At 36.1% G+C, this 24,983-nt stretch overlaps 1 protein-coding gene across 8 annotated transcripts in view; it reads left to right on the top strand.

Annotated features, from left to right (window-relative positions):
• The window catches only part of CFAP70 (cilia and flagella associated protein 70), a 104,011-nt gene that overhangs the window by 33,606 nt on the left and 45,422 nt on the right, over positions 1-24,983 (top strand). For 6 of the 8 annotated variants that reach the window (XM_027597207.2, XM_027597202.2, XM_027597209.2 and 3 more), the window contains exons 6-10: positions 2,751-2,930; positions 5,720-5,902; positions 8,549-8,643; positions 11,594-11,693; positions 13,535-13,669. In XM_027597207.2, the coding sequence (XP_027453008.2) occupies positions 2,751-2,930; positions 5,720-5,902; positions 8,549-8,643; positions 11,594-11,693; positions 13,535-13,669 (693 nt within the window). The remainder of the gene's footprint in view (positions 1-2,750; positions 2,931-5,719; positions 5,903-8,548; positions 8,644-11,593; positions 11,694-13,534; positions 13,670-24,983) is intronic. The other 2 variants (XM_027597205.2, XM_027597204.2) reach the window with 2 other exon arrangements.

Below are 24,983 nucleotides of genomic sequence, written 5' to 3'. Positions count from 1 at the left end.
TCCAACAACCCTCAGTTTGTTCCCTATACTTAAGAGTATGTTATGGTTTGCCTCCCTCTCTGTTTTTATCTTATTTTATTTTTCCTTCCCTTCCCCATGTTCGTCTGTGTTGTTTTTTAAATTCCACATGTGAGTGAAATCATTTGGTATTTGTCTTTCTCTGATTTATTTCACTTAGCATAATACACTAGCTCCATCCATGTCATTGCAAATGACAAGATTTCATTCTTTTTGGTGGCCAAGTAATATTCCGTTATATATATATATATATATATATATATATATATATATATATATATATACATACACACACCACATCTTCTTTATCCATTCATCAGTTGATGGACATCTGGGCTCTTTCCATATTTTGGCTATTGTGGACATTGCTGCTATAAACATTGGGGTGCAGGTACCCCCTGGAATCACTATGTATCCTTTGGGTAAATACCTAGTGCAATTGCTGGGTCATAGGGTAGCTCTATTTTCAACTTTTTGAGGAACCTCCATACTGTTTTCCAGAGTGGCTGTACCAGTTTGCATTCCTACCAACAGTGCAATGGGGTCCCCCTTTCTCTGCATCCTCACCAACATCGGTTGTTTCCTGAGTTGTTAATGTTAGCCATTCTGACTAGTGTGAGGTGTTATCTATCTCATTGTGGTTTTGATTTGTATTTCCCTGATACCAAGTGATGTTGAACATTTTTTCATGTGTCTTTTAGCCATTTGTATGTCTTCTTTGGAGAAATGTCTGTTCGTGTATTCTGCACATTTCTTGATTGGATTATTTGTTCTTTGGGTGTTGAGATTGATAAATTCTTTGTAGATTTTGGATACTAGCCCTTTATCTGATATGTCATTTGCAAATGTCTTCTCCATTCTTATGTTTTGTTGATTATTTCCTTTGCTGTGCAAAAGCTTTTTATCTTGATGAAGTCCCAATAGTTCATTTTTGCTTTTGTTTCTCTTGCTTCTGGAGACATGTCTAGTAAGAAGTTGCTGTGACCAAGGTCAAAGAGGTTGCTGCCTGTGTTCTCCTCTAGGATTTTGATGGATCCCTGTCTCGCATTTAGATTTTTCATCCATTTGAATTTATTTTTTTGTATGGTGTAAGAAAGTTGTCCAGTTTCGTTCTTCTGCATGTGGCTGTCTAATTTTCCCAATGCCATTTGTGGAAGAGACTGTCTTTTTTCCATTGTATATTCTTTCCTGTCATATAGCTGAGGGTCCATTTCTGGGTTCTCTATTCTGTTCCATTGATCTATGTGTCTGTTTTTGTGTCTTCTTTGGAGAAATGTCTGTTCGTGTATTCTGCACATTTCTTGATTGGATTATTTGTTCTTTGGGTGTTGAGATTGATAAATTCTTTGTAGATTTTGGATACTAGCCCTTTATCTGATATGTCATTTGCAAATGTCTTCTCCATTCTTATGTTTTGTTGATTATTTCCTTTGCTGTGCAAAAGCTTTTTATCTTGATGAAGTCCCAATAGTTCATTTTTGCTTTTGTTTCTCTTGCTTCTGGAGACATGTCTAGTAAGAAGTTGCTGTGACCAAGGTCAAAGAGGTTGCTGCCTGTGTTCTCCTCTAGGATTTTGATGGATCCCTGTCTCGCATTTAGATTTTTCATCCATTTGAATTTATTTTTTTGTATGGTGTAAGAAAGTTGTCCAGTTTCGTTCTTCTGCATGTGGCTGTCTAATTTTCCCAATGCCATTTGTGGAAGAGACTGTCTTTTTTCCATTGTATATTCTTTCCTGTCATATAGCTGAGGGTCCATTTCTGGGTTCTCTATTCTGTTCCATTGATCTATGTGTCTGTTTTTGTGCCAGTGCCATACTGTCTTGATGATTACAGCTTTATAATACAGCTTTGATGTCCAGAACTCTGATGTGTCCAGCTTTGGTTTTCCTTTTCAACATTACTTTGGCTATTTGGGGTCTTTCCTGGTTACGTACAAATTTTAGGATTGTTTTTTCCAACTCTGTGAATAATGCTGGTGTTATTTTGATAGGGATTGCATTGAATGTATAGATTGCTTTGGGTAGTATAGACATTTTAACAATATTTGTTCTTCCAATCCATGAGCATGGAATGTTTTTCCATTTCTTTGTGCCTTCCTCAATTTCTTTCAAAAGCACTCTATAGTTTTCAGATTACAGATCTTTTACCTCTTTGATTAGGTTTATTCCTAGGTATCTTATAGTTTTTGGTGCAATTGTAAATGGGATTGATTCTTTGATTTCTCTTTCTGCTGCTTCATTATTGGTGTATAGAAATGCAATAGACTTCTGTGTACTGATTTTATATCCTGTGAGTTTTGAATTCCTGTATCAATTCTAGCAATTTTTTGGTGGAGTCTAATTTTAAAAAAGTACTACATTTAAATTACAAAGATAGTCACAGAATATAAACTGGCAAGAAAAGCAACCCAATGTCACTCATGTGAAACTACTATTAACATTTCAGTATAGGACCTTCCAATTCCTCTTCTATATGTGTTTGTATACATATGTGACCTCAGTATGGTAGAGGGGAAAGGCCTCTAGCTTAGGAATAAGATTCTCATCTCAGCTATAGTTCTAACTCATGAGCCTTAGAGAAAGTTATTTGAATCCTCTATATGGAAATAGTTAAATTTGACCTTCTTACCTTGAACAGTGATATGAGATTCAAATAAGATAATGAAAAAAAGGGGGAGGTGGGAAGGCCTCTGGCATTTTCAAAATGCTGCATAATTTTATTCTTTTCCAGCAGTGCAGTCTTGAAGTTAAAGTATTTGTGGCAGAACCCTTATTGACCACAGCACAAATCTTAGGAGGCAATCTACTGAAAGTCACATTGGAGGCTGCCTACTCTGTGCCTGAATCTTTCATTCCAGTAGGGCCTATGCAGAACTACATGGTTGGTATGCAAGTTCCATCAGTTGGAGAGGTAAAGCCCTACAACCAGATATTTATATAGATCTAAACACTCATATGGTCATCTCTTCCTCACCTGCTAAGATTTCATTCAAAGCAAGCTCTCTATTAATGGCTGAGATTTTTTTTAGGTTTAAAAAAAATAAAGTTTACTTCTGTTTTATATGTAGATATCTATAGTTTACATATACATAATAGTATATATTACATATAATTTATGTCAATAAATACATATTTATGGTGGAAAATATGTAAAACATTTTAAAATTGACTATTTTTAATGTGTTTCTATATATTTTGTGTGTATATTTTGTGGATTTGTACAGTGTGCTTAATTATATAAAACTTTCTCTTAATTTCAGTTATTTTCTTAGCCCAATTTTTTTTTTTAAGATTTATTTATTTATTTTGAGGCGGGAAGAGAGAGTGCAGGTGCATAGGGCAGAAGGGCAGAGGGGCAGAGGGAAATGGGAGAGGGAATTTCAAGCAGCGTCCCTGCTGACTGCAGAGCCTGACGCACATCGCTGGATCCCATGACCCTGAGATCATGACCTGAGCCAAAATCAAGAGTCAGGTGCTCAACTGAGCCACCCAGGCGCCCCTCTTAGTCAACATTTCTATGGAATGATTGTGTTGGATTTTTTGAGGCTCTTGATAGAGATTTCCAAATTGCTTGCTAAAAAGGTATAATTAGTTAATACTGCCATCTGTTTTATTGCCATCTACATTTCAGTAGGAACCTTCCAATTCCTCTTCATCATTTACATTCCCACCAGCAGTATAAAGGGTTCCAATTTCTCCATATCCTCATCCATATTTATTATTTTTTTGTTTTGTAATAATACCCATTCTAATAGGTGTGAAGTGGCATTTTCTTGTGTTTTAGAGTTGTATTTCCCTAATGACTGATGACGTTGAACATCTTTTCCATGCTTATATTGCCATTTGTATATATATATATATATATTTTTTTTTAAGATTTTATTTATTTGACAGAGAGAGACACAGCGAGAGAGGGAACACAAGCAGGGGGAGTGGGAGAGGGAGAAGCAGGCTTTCTGTGGAGCAGGGACCCCGATGTGGGGCTCAATCCCAGAACCCTGGGATCATGACCTGAGCCAAAGCAGATGCTTAACGACTGAGCCACCCAGGTGTCCCCATTTGTATATTTTCTTTTAGGGAAATGTTTATTCAAGTTCTTTGCCCAGTTTTGAATCAGGTTGTTTTTTGTTGTTGAGTTTTAAGAGTAGTTTATAGATTCTAGCTATTAATCCCTTATCAGATATGTGATTTGCAAATATTTTCTCCCATTTTTTACTTTGTTGTTAGTATATTTTGCTGCACAAAATTTTTTAATTTTAATGAAGTCCAATTTATCTATTTCTTTCTTTTGTGTCTGTGTCATTGGTGTCATAACCAAGAAATCATTGCTTAATTCAATGCCATGAAGTTTTCCCCCTGAGTTTTCTTCTAAGAGTTTTATAATATTAGTTCTTATGTTTAGGCCTTTGATTCATTTTGAGTTAATTTTTGTATGTGGTTTAAGGTAAGGGTACAGCTTGATTTTTTTGCATGTGGATAATTAGTTGTCTGCATCATTTATTGAAAAGATTGTCCAGGGTGCCTGGGTGGCTCAGTTGGTTAAGTGTCTGCCTTCGGCTCAGGTCATGATCCCAGCATCCTGGGATTGAGCCCCACATTGGGCTCCTTGCTCAGTGGGGAGCCTGCTTCTCCCTCTTCCTCTGCCCGCCACTCCACCTGCTTGTGCTTTCTCTCTCTCTCTTTCTCTGTCAAATAAATAAATAAAATCTTAAAAAAAAGAAAGAAAGAAAAGACTGTCCTTTCTCCATTGAGTGGTCTTGGCATCCTTTATTTTGACAATTTTTGCCACTATTCTTGTTTTTATGGAGGAGCAGCTTTTCAGTGGTCTTTACTCTGCCATTCCAGAAATGCCTCTCCTTCACAAAAGTTTTTTAGCTAACCCAAACAACTAGAATTGTTGAATTATAGGGTATGACAATTTTAAATTTACTGGAGACTGCAAAATGGCTTTCCATAGTTATACCAATTTATATTTCCATCAACTATGTATAAGAATACCATTCCCTTCACAATATTGCCAATGCTTGTTATTTTCAGACAGATTTTGCCAGTCTGTGGTTTAAAAATATATCTCATTGTTTTAATGTTCATTGGAATTATTAAGGATATCCAACACGTTGTTATTTAAATGGTGGATTATCTAATTTCCCTTTCTATAATTTGCCTATTTATATCTTTATCAATTTTCTATTGCAAGTATATTTTAGATAAATTATAAGTAGGAAAGTGCCTATATTGTTAGCCCTTTGTCAGATTTAAGTTTGTTTTTAAAAAGGTAATTTTTAAAAAGGTATATCATAACTCTCATATAGATATAAAATAACAAAAAGGATTTAAACCAAAAAGAGTTCAAAGGAGAATCTGAAGAAATAACCCATATATAAGCAATCAGGAATGTTGAAATGAATTTGCCAATAATTCTAAACTCATCATCAGCCACATGGCAATAATCAGTTATATCTCCACTGAACAAAATATATTTGCATATCTATGGACAAGAATATTTTGCATTATTATCAATTAAAAATTATAAAATAGCACAAAGACAATGAAGGGCACAGGCTCCTCTGTAGAATCAGATAATCACAGAAAGAAAGGTCTGTTAGACAACACCCAACATTACATTGAAGATACTTCAGTAATCTTTTTTGTTCATTTTGAAGTCTTTTACAAAATTTCCTGATGTATGATATTCTGTAGAAAGACTATCCCATTTTGTTCAAGAATGGAACTCTAAAGCTTGGAGGGGAAAGAGAACCGGTTCCCAGGCCCAAAAAATGGCCAATTGCCAACATTCTGGCTCCAGGAGCTAATAACATTCCTGATGCTTTCATCATTGGTGGGCCCTATGAGGAAGAAGAAGGAGAACTCAACCGCCCCGAGGTGAGAGAATTATGAAGTTTTTTGGTGATAAACTAAATGCATAGACAGATGCTAAAACACTTTTTAAATGTTTTTATATTTATATTATATATTTATTAACATAATGTAATTAATATTAATGTATTATATATAATATATAAAATATATTTCTATATATTTGTTACTTGTTAAAATAAAATAATTATCTAATTCTGATGAAAATGTCTCCTGACTTCTTAAGTTCAACAAACAAAATAATTTATTAAATTCCAATTTACTCTTTATTTAAATTTATTTATTTATTCATTTTTAAAAGATTTTATTTATTTGATAGAGAGAGAGGGAGGGAGAGCACGAGCAGGGCGGGGGGAGGAGCAGAGGGAGAGGGAGAAGCAGACTCCCCACTGAGCAGGGAGCCCTACTCTGGGCTGGATCCCAGGACACTGGGATCATGACCTGAGCCAAAGGCAGACGCTTAACCAGCTGAGCCACCCGGGTGCCACAGATTTATCTATTTTTGAGTAGGTAATAATATGGTCATAGGTCATGCATATAAAAGCAAATATATATACTCAAAGGAAAAAAGGAAGACTCACAAACAAAAACATTTGGAAGAGTGAAGTTTCCTTGCAAAGAATGCAAAGGAGTAAGATTTCAGAAGGACTGACTCAGAAACATTAGCATAGCAAAAGTCAGGGATAAAACTGTTTTCCTTTAGGAAGGTTAGATTTATAGGAAGTATTCAAAAATCCTGTTATTTTCAGACTAGAACCCATCAGGAAGACACTATTTTTTTTTATCTCAGCGTGTAAAGTGTTTATTGTTTATTTTATTTTTAAATGATTATTTGTTTTTAACTGAGTAAATAAAGTGCTTAATCATATTGAAAGCAGGGGAAAATGTCAGTTTTGCTTTATATACACACATATATACATACATGTATTCTTTCCCTATTGGTTGTTTGTGTTTTTACTGAAAGGGTGGCATACTCACTGTTTTACAACTTGCTTTTTAGTGTACTTTGGTGATTTTTCCGCACTGCTACCTAGAGAACGTTCCTACTCTTTTTCTTTCTCTGCACTTGCTGTATGACATGACACTGCATATGGACACACTTAAATCACTTGACCAGTCTCCTGCTGGTGGACGTTCAGGTTGTTGGAATTGTCCTTTCCTTTTTATTCCTCTCTTCCTCCTTCCTTTTCTCTTTCCTCCTTCCTTCCTTTCCTCATTCTTCATTTCTTCTCTCGTTCTTTCTTTCTACATCCTATACTTGTCAAGAGCAGAGAAAATGCTGCAAGCACACTTGCAAATGTTTCTTGAATGAGTTAATAATTATTAGCAGAAACATTCAAAAAAATAGTTTCTAGAATGAAAGTGGTTGGATTATGTTAAGTATCTGACGAAATAGTTGAAATAAGTCAGGCAATATTTGGAAGACATTGTGTGGTGTCTTCTCTCATCATTGTGATTAGTGAAAATGCATCCTGTTCTTTGATTTATATTTTTGTTTAGATCAGGTATTTTATTTTACATATTTGGATTTTATATTACATTTTGTTTTTTTTTTCCTGTTTCAAGTTTTTATTTAAATTCTAGTTAGTTAACATACAGTGTAATATTAGTTTCAGGAGTATAATTTAGTTTAGTTTCATCACTTACATACAACACCCCGTGCTCATCACAACAAGAGTCCTTAATACCCATCACCCATCTAGCCCATCCCCTGCCCTCCTCCCCTCCAGCAACCCTCAGTTTGTTCTCTGTAGTTAAGAGTCCCTTATATTTTACTCCCCTCTCTTTTTTTTCTTTTCCCATATGTTCATCTGTTTTATTTCTTAAATTCCACATTTGAGTGAAATCATATAGTACTTGCTTTTTCTGACCTATTTCACTTAGCATAATACACTGTAACTCCATCCAAATCATTGCATATGGCAAGATTTCATTCTTTTTGATGGCTGAATAGTAATTCATTATATATATATATTTTTTAGTTTAGGTCATTGTTCTCAAGCCTGGTTGCTCATTTGAATCACCTGGAAAGCTTTTAAAACAATAACAATGGCCAAGCCCTAACTGAGATCAATTACATAAGAATTTACTTTCAAAGTATCACTGTCCAGGTAGTGATTTTTTTAAAAGCTCCCAGATAGGGACACCTGAGTGGCTCAATCAGTTAAGCGTCTGCCTTCAGCTCAGGTCATGATCCCGGGATCCTGGGATTGAGTCCCGCATCAGGCTCCCTGCTCAGTGGAAAGCCTGCTTCTCCCTCTGCCTGCCTCTCCCCCTGCTTGTGCTTGCTGTCTCTCTCTCTCTCTCTGACAAATAAGTAAATAAAATCTTTAAAACTAAATAAAGTAAATAAAAGCTCAGATAATTCTAATATGCATCCAGGGTTGAGAACCAGATGATTGAGGTTATATGAGTGAATATTTGGAACTTAGTACTGGATTGATGTAAGAATAAAAATAATTTATATTATGTATTTTATTAATAGTGAAGCACCCTAAAATTTAAGCTGTGGTAGTAGTTACAGTAGTAGTCATAGTAATAGTAGTAGTAGTAAAAGTGTTGTGATCAAATCCATTAAAAGAATGCCCCACAGAATGAGCAGGATGAAGCAACAGTACATTGAGAAAACAGAAGTTTCTTATTATTTTACAGGACAGGGAATTTAGGAACCAAGCAGAGTGCATAAAGAAAAGGATTATTTGGGACTTGGAAAGTCGCTGCTACCTTCATCCTCCTGCAGTGGTCAGGTAGGAAGAGGAAGGGACTATGTCTAACCACCAAAGACTATAGGTGGGAAGAAATACTTTTGTTAACTTTATCTATATTTGAGTTAAGGTGATCTGAGAATCTCTTTCACCATATTTGCTAATAACAGAGTCTTTTAGTGATGGTGGCTTAACCAAGGTAGATTCTGATTTCTTTTCATATAAAACAAGTCCAGAGAGGCTATGTATGGTAGCTCCAGTGTTATCAGGTATCCAGGCTCCATCTTTCTTTTTGCTCTACCTTTTTTAACATGTGCCTTCTATCCACAAGTTTGTCTCATGGTTCAAGATGGCTGTTGGAACTCCATCCTGCACGTTCACATTCCTCACAGAAAGTTGTAAGAGAGGGCAGTGTTTATGGATAAAAAAGGACACATGCTGGCTGTCTTAGCCCCCCTTATAAAGCCTTCCTAGAATCTGCAACCTCAGTTTATATCTCAATAGCCATCTCTAGATGCACAAGAAGCTGGGAATTATATTTTTGTTAGACACATTGTTACTCAGACTAAATCAGGAGTTAGATGCTAAAGAAGAACAGGGCACTTGGTATTGTTTGGGTAACTACCAGTCTCTGTTACCTGGGGGTTAGGAAGAGGATGCAAAACAGAGGATTATCAATATATGTATACTATATTGTATAACACATTAATATATGTATAATTTGAATTGTTACATGATTCATTATTTGCGTATAACACCCAGTGCTCATTGCAATTCGTGCCCTCCTTAATACCCACCACCAGGCTAGACTATTTTTAAGAACAATGTTAGAATTACAGAAAAATTGAGCAGATATTTCAGAAAATTCCTATGTACTTCTGGTTCTCCACATGACCGTGGTGTATAATATAAATACACATTCTTGGCTTTGACTTGCTGATATTTTGTTAAGGATACATTATTGCTATTATTACTTTGAACAGTTATCTATTTGATCAGTTAAAAATAAGAAAAACTTCATCTCTTTCTTTACATTTCCATCTCCCTATTACATTATCTGCAGGTTGTCTGCTTTTTCCATTAGAGTTCTTAACATATTAATCATAGTTATTTTAAATTCCCTATATGATCATTTCAAAATGTGTCATATCTGAGTCTAGTTCTTATGTTGTGTCTCTTTTGTATTTTTTTCTTGCCTTTTACTATTCCTTGTAATTTTTTTTGAAAGTTGGACATTATGTATTGGGTAATAAGAAGTGAGGTAATTAGGGTTTTTAGTGTGAAGTTTTCTGTTAATCTGGCTAGGAGCTGGGCTGTATTTAATGTTTGCTATATATGTAGGTGCTAGAAGGCTTCAGTTTCCTTTTTTGCTCTTCCCCTGTTGTGTTTGGGTTTGCCTAAGAACTTTTCTTAGGTAGGGTCTATGTTTTGCAGTCTCTCTGTTATAATCCACGTTATTGTACTGGAACCCTGTTGTTATGGTGGGAAGGTGTTGGGAAGGGGAAGTGTTTTATAATCCTTCGGTTAAATCTCAGTATTTTAATGGATTGACTCCCTGGGCTGTGACCTTCAGAAGTGTTTAACAACATTTTTTACTTATTATGTGAGACAGGAAGGCTAGACAGAGCTGGAGTTGTCTAATTGCCCTTCCCCTGGGTCAGATAAGGCTCTGGTAAAGTAGTTTCCCTTAAAGAGTAGGCTTTTTTTTTAGTACTTTTTCTTTTAAGATTTTTTTTATTCATTTGAGACACAGAGATAGAGAGAGAGAGAGAGAGAGCATGAGCAGGGAGAGGGACAGAGGGAGAGGGAGAGGGAGAAGCTCCTGCTGAGCCAGGAGCCCAATGGGGGGCTCGATCCCAGGACCCTGGGATCATGACCCGAGCTCAAGGCAGACAACATCTGAGCCACCCAGGTGCCCCAAGAGTAGGCTTTTGTTATGGATAACACTGCAGGCATGTTTCAAAATGGTTACTTTTCCCTTCTTTCTGCCTAAGAGGATTTTTCTCATATCTTCACCATGAATATTGGATGGGGCCCCTTGCTTTAAAACCAAAAAACTGTGGGGCTCTCGTAAGACTGGGCTTCCAGGAGCCTATAACTTTGGCTAATCCAGCCTCCAGCAATTGGTCAAAATTACCATTAAAGTGTTTCCACCAGTTACTGGCTCTGTTACTTTTTCCTACCTGTAAGCTGATCTCAGCCGTGATTCTCTATACTTGCGTGTATCTCCAAATTTCAGGGTGGTGATTGGCCCCACGAACTTAATTCTTAGATGGATCTAAGAAAGGTCATTGATTTTTCAGTTTGACCAGGTTTTTGTTGTTGTTGTTGTTGTTCTAAGATCAGGAGCAACAACTTCTAAACACGTTACGTGTCAGAGCTGACACTGTAAGTCCTACTTTATTTCCACAGAAATAAATATATTTTATACTATTTGCATACTTGTGTGATTATTTCTTTAGAATAAATCACTAGAAGTGGAATTTCTGGGTCAAAGATTATGACAATTTTAAGGCTTTTGCTTCATATTGCCGAAAAAAAATAAAGTATAGTTTGCCTCTGCTAGCAGTATAGTAGAATTCTTTTGGAATTTATAAATTTGGAAAGGTTTAAAAAACCCACCTACCTAATAAAAATATTTATATATGTGTGCCTATTCCGTTACTTTTTAAAAGAGTTATTCATTTTGAGAGAGAGGGAGAGAAATAGAGTGTGGGGGTGGGGGGGTAGGGGCAGAGGGAGTGGCAGAAGAGAGAGTCTCCCAAGCAGGCTCCACACTGAGCCCTGAGCCCCATGCGGGGCTCGTTTGTGCAGGGATCCATCCCAGAAGCCCAAGATCAGGACCTGAGCCAAAACCGAGAGTTGGTTGCCTAGCTGACTTCACCACCCAGGCACCCCTCCATTACTTTTCAAAGGAGAGGAATACTTCCTTTTAAATTACACTAACCTCATTTTTGTATATAATGTTAATGGACTGATTTTTGATTTGCAGTTTTCAGAAGCGAATTGCTGATTGTCGATTTTGGCCTGTAGAGATCACAAGAGTTCCTCTGGCTACTGCACCCAAAGGGAAAGCTGCAAAATTTGATAAGGTTAATTTGTTTGCTTAAAAATATTTATATAAGAAATGTCTGGTTAGACCCAACCTTTTATTTTTTTATTTTTTTAAAAGATTTTATTTATTTATTTGACAGAGAGAGACACAGCAAGAGAGGGAACACAAGCAGGGGTAGCAGGAGAGGGAGAAGCAGGCTTCCTGCAGAGCAGGGAGCCCGATGCGGCGCTCAATCCCAGACCTGAGCCAAAGGAAGACGCTTAACGACCGAGCTACCCAGGCGCCCCTAGACCCAACCTTTTATTCTGCTTCTAATTCTGATACCATCGGAGTGTGTGAACTGATGTGGCTGCTCTCTAGAGTGACCAACTTAACCTGATTTGCCAAGTAGTTTTCTGGTGTTAGCACTGAAAATCTCACCTCCCAGGAAACTCTCCTGTCCCTGACAAATCAGGATAACTGGTCACCCTAGCTCCCCATTGTCCACTAAAAATCATTTAGACTTTATTCCCAGATATCCTATTTCCCTTTAGCTCTTTATTATAGTTTTACCGTCATAAAACCACACAAAATAGCCGTCTTTATAGGACACAGTAGTTAAATATTGGCGATATGGTTCAACCTAATGCATTTTCCTGAATTTCTTTTAGACATCCTACTTATAATGTTTTAGCCTGCTAATTAGAGTAATAGAATTCATTGATGTACATTATTCTGAAAAGATCTAGTTTTCTGAGCTTAGAACATGTTCTCTATTATTTTATTTGTGCATGTCTGGTCTTTTCTGCTTGTTCATAAATTCTTTGAGGGTAGGAATCCTGTCATAGACTGCTTTGTATCCTCCACAGCACCTAGCATGATTCATGGTATACAACAGATACTTAACAAGTACCTAAATTATTTTATTGACTTTTAAAATAGAGTTTTTTGCATAATAAAAATACTACTACTAGTAATCACTTCTCCCTTTGTAATATATAATGTACATTGGCTAACTTTCCTTAACAACACAATATTATTACATGAACATAGGACTTTCTAATCTAATTTCTAATTATTATATGTGAAATAAAAAGATTATTTTTAATCTTGTGGGGATTAAATGTATTTTCTTTTGCTAAATTGATTTTTCCCTATTAAAGTTTTCTATGGCAGACCATACATCCATTAAAAATTATGTTCTTATATTAATTAACATGTTACTCATCTTTGTAATGGGAGTTCAGATGAAATTAGAGATGGCAAATACATGATGGGAGACTATCATTCATTCTTGTCATCCATGGCAGATATTACTGATTAATCAAAACATTCTTTCTTTCTGAACTCAGGTAAGGATACAGAATCTTTCTCAATATAGTACTCTGAAACAAATCCACCAACTTATTAGAATTTAGGCATAAGTTAAACTCTATTTGTCATCACTGGTCTGGAGGATTTGTAAGGTCCCTTTCATTCATAAAAATCTGTAAATTAAAGCTAAGAGTCACAGCTTCTGATTCCTTTCCATTGTTTTTTTGTTTTGTTTTGTTTTTTGTTTTACAAAGCTTCACTTTTTCCTTAGATCTACATGGTGAAATTGACTTTTTGGTTGAATACATATATTATCAATTAATTTGAGTGTGTGTTGATCTAACTACTGTCTTTACTATTCATTAACACTGCTTATATGCATTATTTAAGTGATCATGGTATTATTAAACCCATTTTGAATATAAAGAAATGTAGATCCAAAATATCTATGTAACTGACCCAAAGCCAAAGTTAAGTAGCATAGCTAGTTCCTAAAGCCAGGTCTTTGAGTGACTAAGTCAGAGCTCCATACCTTATGCTACATTGCTCTATAGCACTAACAGCTCTCTGGTTTTAATCCTTTAGGCTGATGATGAAAGCCAGCTTTCATTTCATGGTGTGGCTTATGTTAATATGGTCCCATTGCTGTATCCAGGTGTGAAGAGAATTCGGGGAGCTTTTCATGTTTATCCTTACCTAGACAGGACAGTCTATGAAAAGGTAAGAAAAAATTATATAGAAGGTATTATCCTAATTTATTCTTTATGTATGTGTTTATTTACATCTTTAGCATATACATCTTTGCAATTGAAATTTGGAACCAGTTGGTATACTAGGATGTTAAATATAGCACCTTGCAGTCATTCTGTCATTGAACCTTAAAAACTTGAGGATAATAAAAAGTAAAAAACTGGAAACAACCTAAACCTCCATCAACAGGTGAACAGAAAAACAAATTTTGTTGTATATCTATGTAATGAAATACTACTCAGTAGTAAAAAAAGAATGAACTATTGATACATGCAACATGTATGAATCTCAAATGCATTATGCTAAATGAAAGAAGCCAGATAAAAGAGAGTACATAATGTATGATTCCATTAAATAGAATTCTAGGAAAATAGTCTGTAGTGACATAAAGCAGACCAGTGGCTGCTTGTGAACAGGAATAGAGCAAAGGATGGATTATAAAAGAATGTGAGGAAAGTATTAGGGATGAGGGAAATGTTGGTTATCTTGACTGTGGTAATGGTTTCACATGTGTATACATGTGTCAAAATTAATCAAATTGTATACTTTAAATATGTAGTTTATTATATTTCAGTTTTACTCAATAAAGTCAGATACACAATCTTTAGGAAATGAAAGAAGTCTATTGTGTTAAGTATGTAAAAACTTAAATCCATGAGCTGATTAATGAGCTACAATATGTCTCTTTCCATTTTCAGGTGTTAAAATGTTAAAATCATCTATCTTTTTACCTATCTATATGTCTACATATAAATAGAGAATATATATATATTTCCCCCAAGCAAAAAGTCAGTTTTACCATGTTGTTTCTTAGGAGAAAGTGAGTCTATAAAACATAACAATAATAAAAAAAATTACTCTTTCATCATTATTAAGACAGCTATTTTTCAATAATAGAGTCATGAAAGACCTATCATCTATTTACAAACCAACTGAGTAGTAAGTTCTTTCTATATAAGTATCCTTTAATAAAAAATCACACTTATAAGGATGTATCTTAAGGAAATAATTTGATAGGATCAAGAACTCCATATTCATAAAAACTTTTTGGGATCTATAATAGTAAAAACTAAAAACAAGTTTAAATGTCTAATAATAAAGGTTTAGTATATTATTATAAATAAAAATGATAAATTTGTGTCCATTAAATTGTTAATGTTTTATAGATAGTTAAATGGACAAAAAGAATGCCAAAATGTTACATATAGCATAGATCAAAATAAATTCCAAAAGAGTTTATTAAAATAGTTAAATGTGAAGCATATAAAAGTTGAAGTGGCTATTAATTAAAAGATACAAATTCCGGGAAGGCTTCCTAGGCTTGAAAGCAATGAAAGATATAAAAGATTTAGATTACCAAAAAGTGAATAGCTTCTATATGTAGAAGGAGCCATCATAAATAAAATTACAATGTAACCGAAAAACTGGGGGGAATATTTGGATACATATCTGAAAGATGACTCTTATTCCTAAAACATAAAGCACTTTATCAAACTAATAAGAAAAACACACCAATTTTTTTAAAGGGCAAAGTACATGAAATAGATCAAAAAGAAGAAATGCCAATGGCGAATAAATAAAAGAAGAAATGTTTGGCCTTATCTATAATCAAAAAATTGCAAATTAAAATAATAAAATATCATTTTACCTGTAAAATTAGACAATTCTTTAAAATATGATAATGGGGGTGCCTGGGTGGCTCAGTCCTTAAGCATCTGCCTTCGGCTCAGGTCACGATCCCGGGGTCCTGGGATCGAGCCACGCATCGGGCTCCCTGCTCAGAGGGGAGCCTGCTTCTCCCTCTCCCTCTCCCACTCCACCCACTTGTGTTCCCTCTCTCGCTGTGTCTCTCTCTGTCAAATAAATAAATAAAACCTTTAAAAAATATATGATAATGCCCACTGGTGGCAAAGGTGTAGTAAAACAACAGCTCTCATTCACTGCTAGAAGTGTAAATTAGTACAAACTGCAAAAAAAAAAAAAAATTGTCAGCATGTATTAAGAAGCTTAGAGTACTTAAATCTTTTCCCATAGTATTCCTACTTCTAGGAATCTATTTCAAGGGAAAAGGTAGAATTGTATCCAGATTTTACTACATGAAGATATTCTTAGGAACCTGAGGGAAACAGTATATCATAATTGAAAGGTTATAGGCCTTGATGTCAGTCAGCCTCTAGTTTGAATTCTGGAACTGCCATTCACTAGCTGGGTGACTTCAGGCAAGTGACTAAGTTTCTCTCAACTTCAGTTTGCTTGTCAGTAAAATTAAGACAATGCTCATTTCCTAGAGTTGTTTTACATATTAAATGAGGTAAGATATGTAAAGCACTAGGGGTATAGTTGACACACAGACATCTTTATCTATTACTTTTATTATATCCATATGGTTGGAGAATATTGTGCATATATTAAAAATTATCCTTATGAAAAATTTAAAAACATGAGAGGATGTATGTGATAGTCTATTAAATAAAAAATCAGGATATAAAATTATATTCAATGTGATCACAACTTTTTAAAAATATATAATCATAATTTTAAATATATATGGAAAATATTAGAGAGGAAATCTTTTTGTCTATGTCTGAGTGAGGAACCTGTCAAATTTTCTATCCACTCACCCCCAAAAGCAACTATAAAGCTGGACAAATTGACAAAAAATCATTTCAGCACTCTGGAAATTGAGCAAAGGCATCAACAAAATGAGAAGTATTAATGCATGAAAAACTATGAAGTTTGTGGAATTCTTGCTTAGGGGTGCTTCTAAAACTTACCTAAGATCTTCCCTATTCCACTCCTTTGGCCTAATCAGTGCAGTGATTCTGCTGCCATAGAAGCTTCACACAATTTGGAGCAGTGGGTTGAGGACCTATGCCCAGTGATGTTGTTGGTTGAAATGGATATCTTGTGGAGAGCAACCAACATAATTGTAATCAGAGTCCCAGGAGAAAAGAAAGAGAGTAAGAGACAGAAATGATACATGAAGAAATAATGTCTGGAAATGACCCATTTTTTTTATTAACATACAATGTATTATTTTTTTCTGGGGTACAGGTCTGTGATTCATCAGTCTTACACAATTCACAGCACTCACCATAGCACATACCCTCTCTAGTGTCCATCACCCAGCCACCCTATCCCTCCCACCCCCCACCACTCCAGCAACCCTCAGTTTGTTTCCTGAGATTAAGAGTCTCTGATGGTTTGTCTCCCTCTCTGGTTTCGTCTTGTTTCATTTTCCCCTCCCTTCCCTTATGATCCTCTGTCTTGTTTCTCAAATTCCTCATATCAGTGAGATCATATGATAATTGTCTTTCTCTGATTGACTTATTTCGCTTAGCATAATACCCTCTAGTTCCATCCACGTCATTGCAAATGGCAAGATTTCTTTTTTTTTTTTTTGATGGTGCATAATATTCCATTGTGTATATATATATATATATATATATATATATATATATATATATATACCACATCTTCTTTATCCATTCATCTGTTAATGGACATCTAGGCTCTTTCCATAGTTTGGCTATTGTGGACAGTGCTGCCATAAACATTGGGGTGCAGGTGCCCCTTCAGATCACTACATTTGTATGTTTGGGGTAAATACCCAGTAGCACAATTGCTTGGTCGTAGGGTAGGTCTATTTTCAACTTTTTGAGGAACCTCCATACTTTTTCCCGAGTGGCTGCACCAGCTTGCATTCCCACCAAGAGTGTAAGAGGGTTCCCCTTTCTCCGCATCCTTGTCAAAATCTGTTGTTTCCTGACTTGTTAATTTTAGCCATTCTGATGGGTGTGAGGTGGTATCTCAGTGAGGTTTTGATTCGTATTTCCCTGATGCTGAGTGATGTTGAGCACTTTTTCATGTGTCTGTTGGCCATTTGGATGTCTTCTTTGCAGAAATGTCTGTTCATGTCTTCTGCCTGTTTCTTGATTGGATTGTTGGTTCTCTGGGTGTTGAGTTTGATAAGTTCTTTATAGATTTTGGATACTAGCCCTTTATCTGATATGTCATTTGCAAATATCTTCTCCCATTCTGTCGGTTGTCTCTTGGTTTTGTTGACTGTTTCCTTTGCTGTGCAAAAGCTTTTTATCTTGATGAAGTCCCAATAGTTCATTTTTGCCCTTGCTTCCCTTGCCTTTGGCAATGTTTCTAGGAAGAAGTTGCTGTGGCTGAGGTCGAAGAGGTTGCTGCCTGTGTTCTCCTTTAGGATTTTGATGGATTTCTGTCTCACATTTAGGTCTTTCATCCGTTTTGAGTCTATTTTTTGTGTGTGGTGTAAAGAAGTGGTCCAATTTCATTCTTCTGATTGTGGCTGTCCAATTTTACCACCACCATTTATTGAAGAGACTGTGTTTTTTCCATTGGATGTTCTTTCCTGCTTTGTCAAAGATGAGTTGACCATAGAGTTGAGGGTCCATTTCTGGGCTCTCTATTCTGTTCCATTGATCTATGTGTCTGTTTTTGTGCCAGTACCATACTGTCTTGATGATGACAGCTTTGTAATAGAGCTGGAAGTCCGGAATTGTGATGCCACCAGCTTTGCTTTTCTTTTTCAACATTCCTCTGGCTATTTGGGGTCTTTTCTGGTTCCACACAAATTTGAGGATTATTTGTTCCCTTTCTTTGAAAAAAGTTGATGGTATTTTGATAGGGATTGCATTAAATGTGTAGATTGCTCTGGGTAGCATTGACATTTTCACAATATTTGTTCTTCCAGTCCATGATCATGGAACGTTTTTCCATTTCTTTGTGTCTTCCTCAATTTCTTTCATGATATTCTATAGTTTTCTGAGTACAGATTCTTTGTCTCTTTGGTGAGATGTATTCCTAGGTATCTTATGGTATTGGGTGCAATTGTAAATGGGATTGACTCCTTAATTTCTCTTTCTTCTGTCTTGTTGTTAGTGTATAGGAATGCCACTGATTTCTGGGCATTGATTTTATATCCTGTCACTTTACTGAATTCCTGGATGAGTTCTAGCAGTTTTGGGGTGGAGTCTTTTGGGTTTTCCACATAAAGTATCATATCATCTGCAAAGAGTGAGAGTTTGACTTCTTCTTTGCTGATTCGGATGATTTTCATTTCTTTTTGTTGTCTGATTGCTGTGGCTAGGACTTCTAATACTATGTTGAATAGCAGTGGTGATAGTGGACATCCATGCTGTGTTCCTGACCTTAGGGGGAAAGCTCTCAATTTTTCCCCATTGGGAATAATATTCGCTGTGTGTTTTTCATAGATGGCTTTTATGATATTGAGGTATGTACCCTCTATCCCTATACTCTGAAGAGTTTTGATCAAGAAAGGATGCTGTACTTTGTCAAATGCTTTTTCTGCAACTATTGAGAGGATCATATGGTTCTTGTTCTTTCTTTTATTAATGTATTGTATCACATTGATTGATTTGCGGATGTTGAACCAACCTTGCAGCCCAGAAATAAATCCCACTTGGTTGTGGTGAATAATCCTTTTAATGTACTGTTGGATCCTATTGGCTAGTATTTTGGTGAGAATTTTTACATCCATGTTCATCAGGGATATTGGTCTGTAATTCTCCTTTTTGGTGGGGTCTTTGTCTGGTTTTGGGATCAAGGTAATGCTGGCCTCATAAAATGAGTTTGGAAGGTTTCCTTCCATTTCTATTTTTTTGGAACAGTTTCAGAAGAATAGGTATTAATTCTATAAAGGTTTGGTAGAATTCCCTTGGGAAGCCACCTGGCCCTGGGCTCTTGTTTGTTGGGAGATTTTTATTACTGCTTCAATTTCCTCACTGGTTATGGGTCTGTTCAGGTTTTCTATTTCTTCCTGGTTCAGTTTTGTAGTTATATGTCTCTAGGAATGCATCCATTTCTCCCAGATTGTCTAATTTGCTGCCTTATAGTTGCTCATAATATAGTCTTATAATTGTTTGTATTTCTTGGTGTTGGTTGTGATCTCTCCTCTTTCATTCATGATTTTGTTTATTTGGTCCTTTCTATTTTCTTTTTGTTAAGTCTGGCCAGGGGTTTATCAATCTTATTAATTCTTTCAAAGAACAAGCTCCTAGTTTCGTTGATCTGTTCTACTATTCTTTTGGTTTCTATTTCATTGATTTCTGCTCTGATCTTTATTATTTCTCTTCTCCTGATGGGTTTAGGCTTTATTTGCTGTTCTTTCTCCAGATCCTTTAGGTATAGGGTTAGGTTGTGTGTATGAGACCTTTCTTGTTTCTTGAGAAAGGCTTGTATTGCTATATACTTTCCTCTTAGGACAGCCTTTGCAGCATCCCAAGGATTTTGAACAGTTGTGTTTTCATTTTCATTTGTTTCCATGAATTTTTTGAATTCTTCTTTAATTTCCTGGTTGACCCATTCATTCTTTAGCCTCCATGTATTTGAGTTCTTTATTCTCCATCATTTGGTCTTCTAGATCACTAATTCTCTCTTCTGCCTCATTAATCTTAGCAGTTAGAGCCTCCATTTTTGATTGCATCTCATTAATAGCCTTTTGATTTTGACTTGGTTAGATTTTAGTTCTTTTATTTCTCCAGAAAGCGATTCTCTAGTAGCTTCTATGCTTTTTCAAGCCCAACTAGTATCTTTATAATCGTCATTCTGAACTCTAGTTCTGACATCTTTTAATGTCCGTATTGATTAGGTTGCTGGCAGTCGGTACTTCCTCTTGGTCTTTTTTTTTTTTTTTTTTTTTGAGGTGAGTTTTTCCATCTTGTCATTTTGTCCAGAGAGTAATAGATGAATGAGAGAACAAAATGCTAACAGGGTAACAACGACCCCAGAAAAATATACACTAAACACATCAGAAGAGACCCAAAACCAGGGGGAAAAGAAAGAAAGAAAAAAAAAAAGAATATGATCTGGCTGGTGAATAGAACAGAGCCACACACTAGATTTTGAGTGTTTTTTTTTTTTTGTCTGTTAAAAGAAACTGCCCCCCAAAATTTTAAAGAAAGAAAAACTTATATATATACCAAAATAAGGGTAAATATGATGAAGGGATGGAATATGACTGTAAAGATGAAAAATAAAAAAGATTTTAAAAAAGCAATTGATAAGATAAGTTGGTTGAAAGCAGAAAGAAGAAAAATTAAAAAAAAAAATAGAGAGAATGTGATCAGTTGGGAGACTAGAACAAAGCCATACACTGGATTTAGGGTATATTTTCGTCTGTTAGAAGAAACTGTATCCCAAAATTTTAAAGAAAGAAAAACTTATATATATATATAAAAATAAGGTTAAATACAATGAAGGGATAGAATTTGACTGTAAAAATGAAAACTAAAAAAGATTTTTTAAGGGGCACCTGGATGGCTTGGTCATTAAGCATCTGCATTCAGCTCAGGTCATGATCCCAGGGTCCTGGGATCGAGTCCCACATCAGACTCCCTGCTCAGCGGGAAGCCTGCTTCTCCCTCTCCCACTCCCCCTGCTTGTGTTCCCTCTCATGCTGTCTCTCTCTCTGTCAAATAAATAAAATCTTTTTAAAAAATTTTAAAAAGGAATTGATAAGATGTTGGTTGAAAAAAGAAAGAAGAAAAATTAAAAAAAAGAAATAGAAAAAGAAAAAAATAAAGAAAATTTTAAAAATTAACTTTGAAAGGCTAAATAATCATGGGGAAAAAGCCATGAATTCTATGTGCTGTATTCCCCTAGCACTGGAGTTTTACAGTTCTCATTAATCAGTAACTGGGTCTTGGCTGGATGTTCTTGCTGATCTTCTCGGGGAGGGGCCTGTTGCAGTGATTCTCTTTGCCCCAGGTGGAATTGCACTGCCCTTGTCAGGGGCCAGGCTAAGTAATCTGCTCAGGTTTGCTCTCGGTAGCTTTTGTTCCCTGAAAGTTTTCCATACAGCTTTGGAGGAGGAGAATGAAAATGGAGGCTTCCCAATCTCTGGCCCCAGAGAAGCCAAGAACTCAGGGCCCCACTCCTGAGTGAGCCCCCAGAGAAAAGCAGTCAGTTACTCCTGTCTCCCTGGTCTCCAGCCTCACTCTGAGCTCACCTGGCCTGTGACCAAACGTTTCTATCTCTGGCACCCAACCCCGTTTGTAGTCTCCAAACCCAGCAGATTCCTGCGGTGCACTCCCACGCCGCTCCTCCCCAGGGGAAGAAGGGAAGACTCCCTGGATCTGCCACCTGTTGGGTCCCTGCTCAAAGAGCAGTGGTCCGACTGTGCCACGAATCACGGTTTATGGCAACCCTGAGCTGCGAGCCCACTCCTTGGCTCCATCTTTGCAGCAGCTTCCCCGTTCCAAAACCTGGGAGCTCTGCCACACTCAGGCACCCCTGGTCTTTCTGTGACCCCGAGGGTCCTGAGACCACACTGTCCCAGTGAGGGTTCCACACCACCCCCCACCCCCTGCTTAGCCACTGGAGTGACGTCCCTCAGTGGAGCAGACTTCTAAAAGTTCCAATTTTGTGCTCCACTGTTCTATCACTTGCCGGTAGCCGGCTGACGGAGGGTCCCTCCCCCAACCCCCCACCCCCCTGGGGTCTGTATTCCCATATTATCACCTGAGATTCACTTCTCCACATGTCCTACCTTCCAGAAAGTTGTCACTTTTCTGTTCATAGAATTGCTACTATTCTTTTCTTCAAACCACTGTTTAGTTTGTAGGTGTTCAGAATGATTTGATAACTAGCTGAATTCCTGGGGCCAGATGAAATTTAGGTCTTCTGCTCCTCCACCATCTTGCTCCTCTCCTTCCAGGAAATGTCCCGTGTTTGATGAATACATTAATCTACATATCCAAGAAGTTCAGAGAATCCCCAGTAGGATAAGCATACAAAGATCTACAATATGGACATTGTAGTGAACTGTTAACAGACAAAGAGAAAAATTATGAATTCAACAGGAGAAAAACAACTCATTGGTTATAGGGGAGCACCAATGTAGTTAACAGCTGATTTTTCATCTGAAACAATGGAATCCAGAAGGCAGTGGAATAATATATTCAAAGTGCTGAATGAAAACTCTAGCAATCCAACCCCTCTGGAAAACAGTATGGATGTTCCTCAAACAGTTGAAATTAGAGCTACCATTCGATCCAGCAATTGCACTACTGGGTATTTACCACAAAGATACAAATGTAGGGACCCAAAGGGGTATGTGCACCTCAATGTTTATAGCAGCAATGTCCACAATAGCCAAACTGTGGAAAGAGCCAAGATGTCCATCGACAGATGAATGGATAAAGATGATGTGGTATATATACACAATGAAATATTATGCAGCCATCAAAAGGAATGAGATCTTGCCATTTGCAACAACGTGGATAGAACTGGAGGGTGTTATGCTGAGTGAAATAAGTCAATCAGAGAAAGACGTGTATCATATGACCTCACTGATATGAGGAATTCTTAATCTCAGGAAACAAACTGAGTGTTGCTGGAGTGGTTGGGGGTGGGAGGGATGGGGTGGCTGGGTGATAGACATTGGGGAGGGTATGTGCTACGATGAGCGCTGTGAATTGTGCAAGACTGTTGAATCACGATCTGTACTTCTGAAACAAATAATGCAACATATTTTAAGAAAAAAGAAAAAGAAGAAGATAGCAGGAGAGGAAGAATGAAGGGGAGTAAGTCAGAGGGGGAGACGAACCATGAGAGATGATGGACTCTGAAAAACAAACTGAGGGTTCTAGAGGGGAGGAGGGTAGGGGGATGGGTTAGCCTGGTGATGGGTATTAAAGAGGGCACATTCTGCATGGAGCACTGGGTGTTATGAACAAACAATGAATCATGGAACACGACATCAAAAACTAAAAAAAAAACTCTAGCAATCAAAAATGAAGGCGAAATAAAGACATCCCAGGATAAACAAATATTGAAAGAATTTGTTACTAACTAACTTGTCTTGGAAGAAACACTAAAGGAAGTTCTTCAGCTGGAAAGGATAGAGCACCAATTGCTAACATGAATCCACCAGAAGAAACAAAAAGCACTAAAAATGGTTAAATTTAAGTTAATATAAAAGATTTTAGAAATATATTTTTCACTTTTACTCTTAATTTCTTGGAAAGACATTATATAAAGCATTACTTATATTGGGTTTATAACATATATAGATTTAATTTATGTGATAATGATAGCATAAAGGAGGGAGGATAGTATGGAACTACAGTGCACTAAAGTTTCTACATTATATCAGAATTAAGTTAGTATCAATGTGATATAGATTGTGATTAGTTAGGATGTCTAAGAAAATCATGTGTGCGTGTACATATACATACACACAAATACATATGTGTATATAAATAAATATATATATATAAACAGAGGAATTAAATGGGAGCATCATAAATATTTAACATAAAAGAAGGCACTTAAAGGAAGAGCAGAGGAACAAAAAAGACAAGATATAGAAAGCAAATAGCAAAATGGCAAACATACATGTAAATACTTCAACAATAACTTTATATGTAAGTAGCATTAAACACCCCAATGAAAGGATAGAGATTACAAGACCAGATTTTTAAAAATCAAGATTCAATATAATTCTGTGTAAAAACACACTTAGATTCAGATACACATAAATTGTAGTAAAAAGATGGAAAAGATATACCATGCAAATGGAAAATGTAACAGCAGAGTGGCTATATTTATATCAGACAAAAGAGACTTCAAGGAAGTATTACTAACAACATAGAATGGCATGTCAGAATGATTAAAGAGTCAACTAATTAGGAAGATAGAATTTACAAAGTATTGTATATAATAAATATATACCTTATAAATGTATACATACCTAACAACAGAACCTCATAGTACTTGAAGCAAAATCCAACAGAACTGAAAGGAGAAATAGGTAATCTGAGGAACATTTAGAAATTTCAATATTCCGATCTCAATACTTGGTAGAAAAACTATACAGAAAATCTATGTTAAACACTAACTTAGCTTAACCCAGAAAATCATTTTTAGGAACTTACCCAAGAGAACTGAAAACCTGCATTTATACAAAGACATGTATGTGACTATTTATAGTATATCAGTGAAACTATCACTGTAATCAAGATAATGTAAATATCCATTACCTGCCCCCCCACCAAAGTTTTCTTGTCTCCCCTATTATCCTCTCATACCTCCCTCCACTCTTCCCCCTCTTTGTTTTTTGGTCTGGCTTCTTTCACTCAGCATAAATTGTATTTAGATTTTACCCATGTTGTTTAATTAAAAAATTGTTATGAGATTTTTTTCCCAGTCATTTACCTAAAGTTTCAATTTTCTCATACAAAGTTTTTAGTTTGAATTTTAAACCTGCCTTATTTTTCCAATTATACTTGAT

This window comes from Zalophus californianus, chromosome 15 (genome assembly GCF_009762305.2).
Source record: "Zalophus californianus isolate mZalCal1 chromosome 15, mZalCal1.pri.v2, whole genome shotgun sequence".
In the NCBI taxonomy this organism is placed as follows: Eukaryota; Metazoa; Chordata; class Mammalia; order Carnivora; family Otariidae; genus Zalophus; species Zalophus californianus.
The sequence above is the reverse complement of the archived record's forward strand: the minus strand, read 5'-3'. Positions and strand labels throughout refer to the sequence as shown.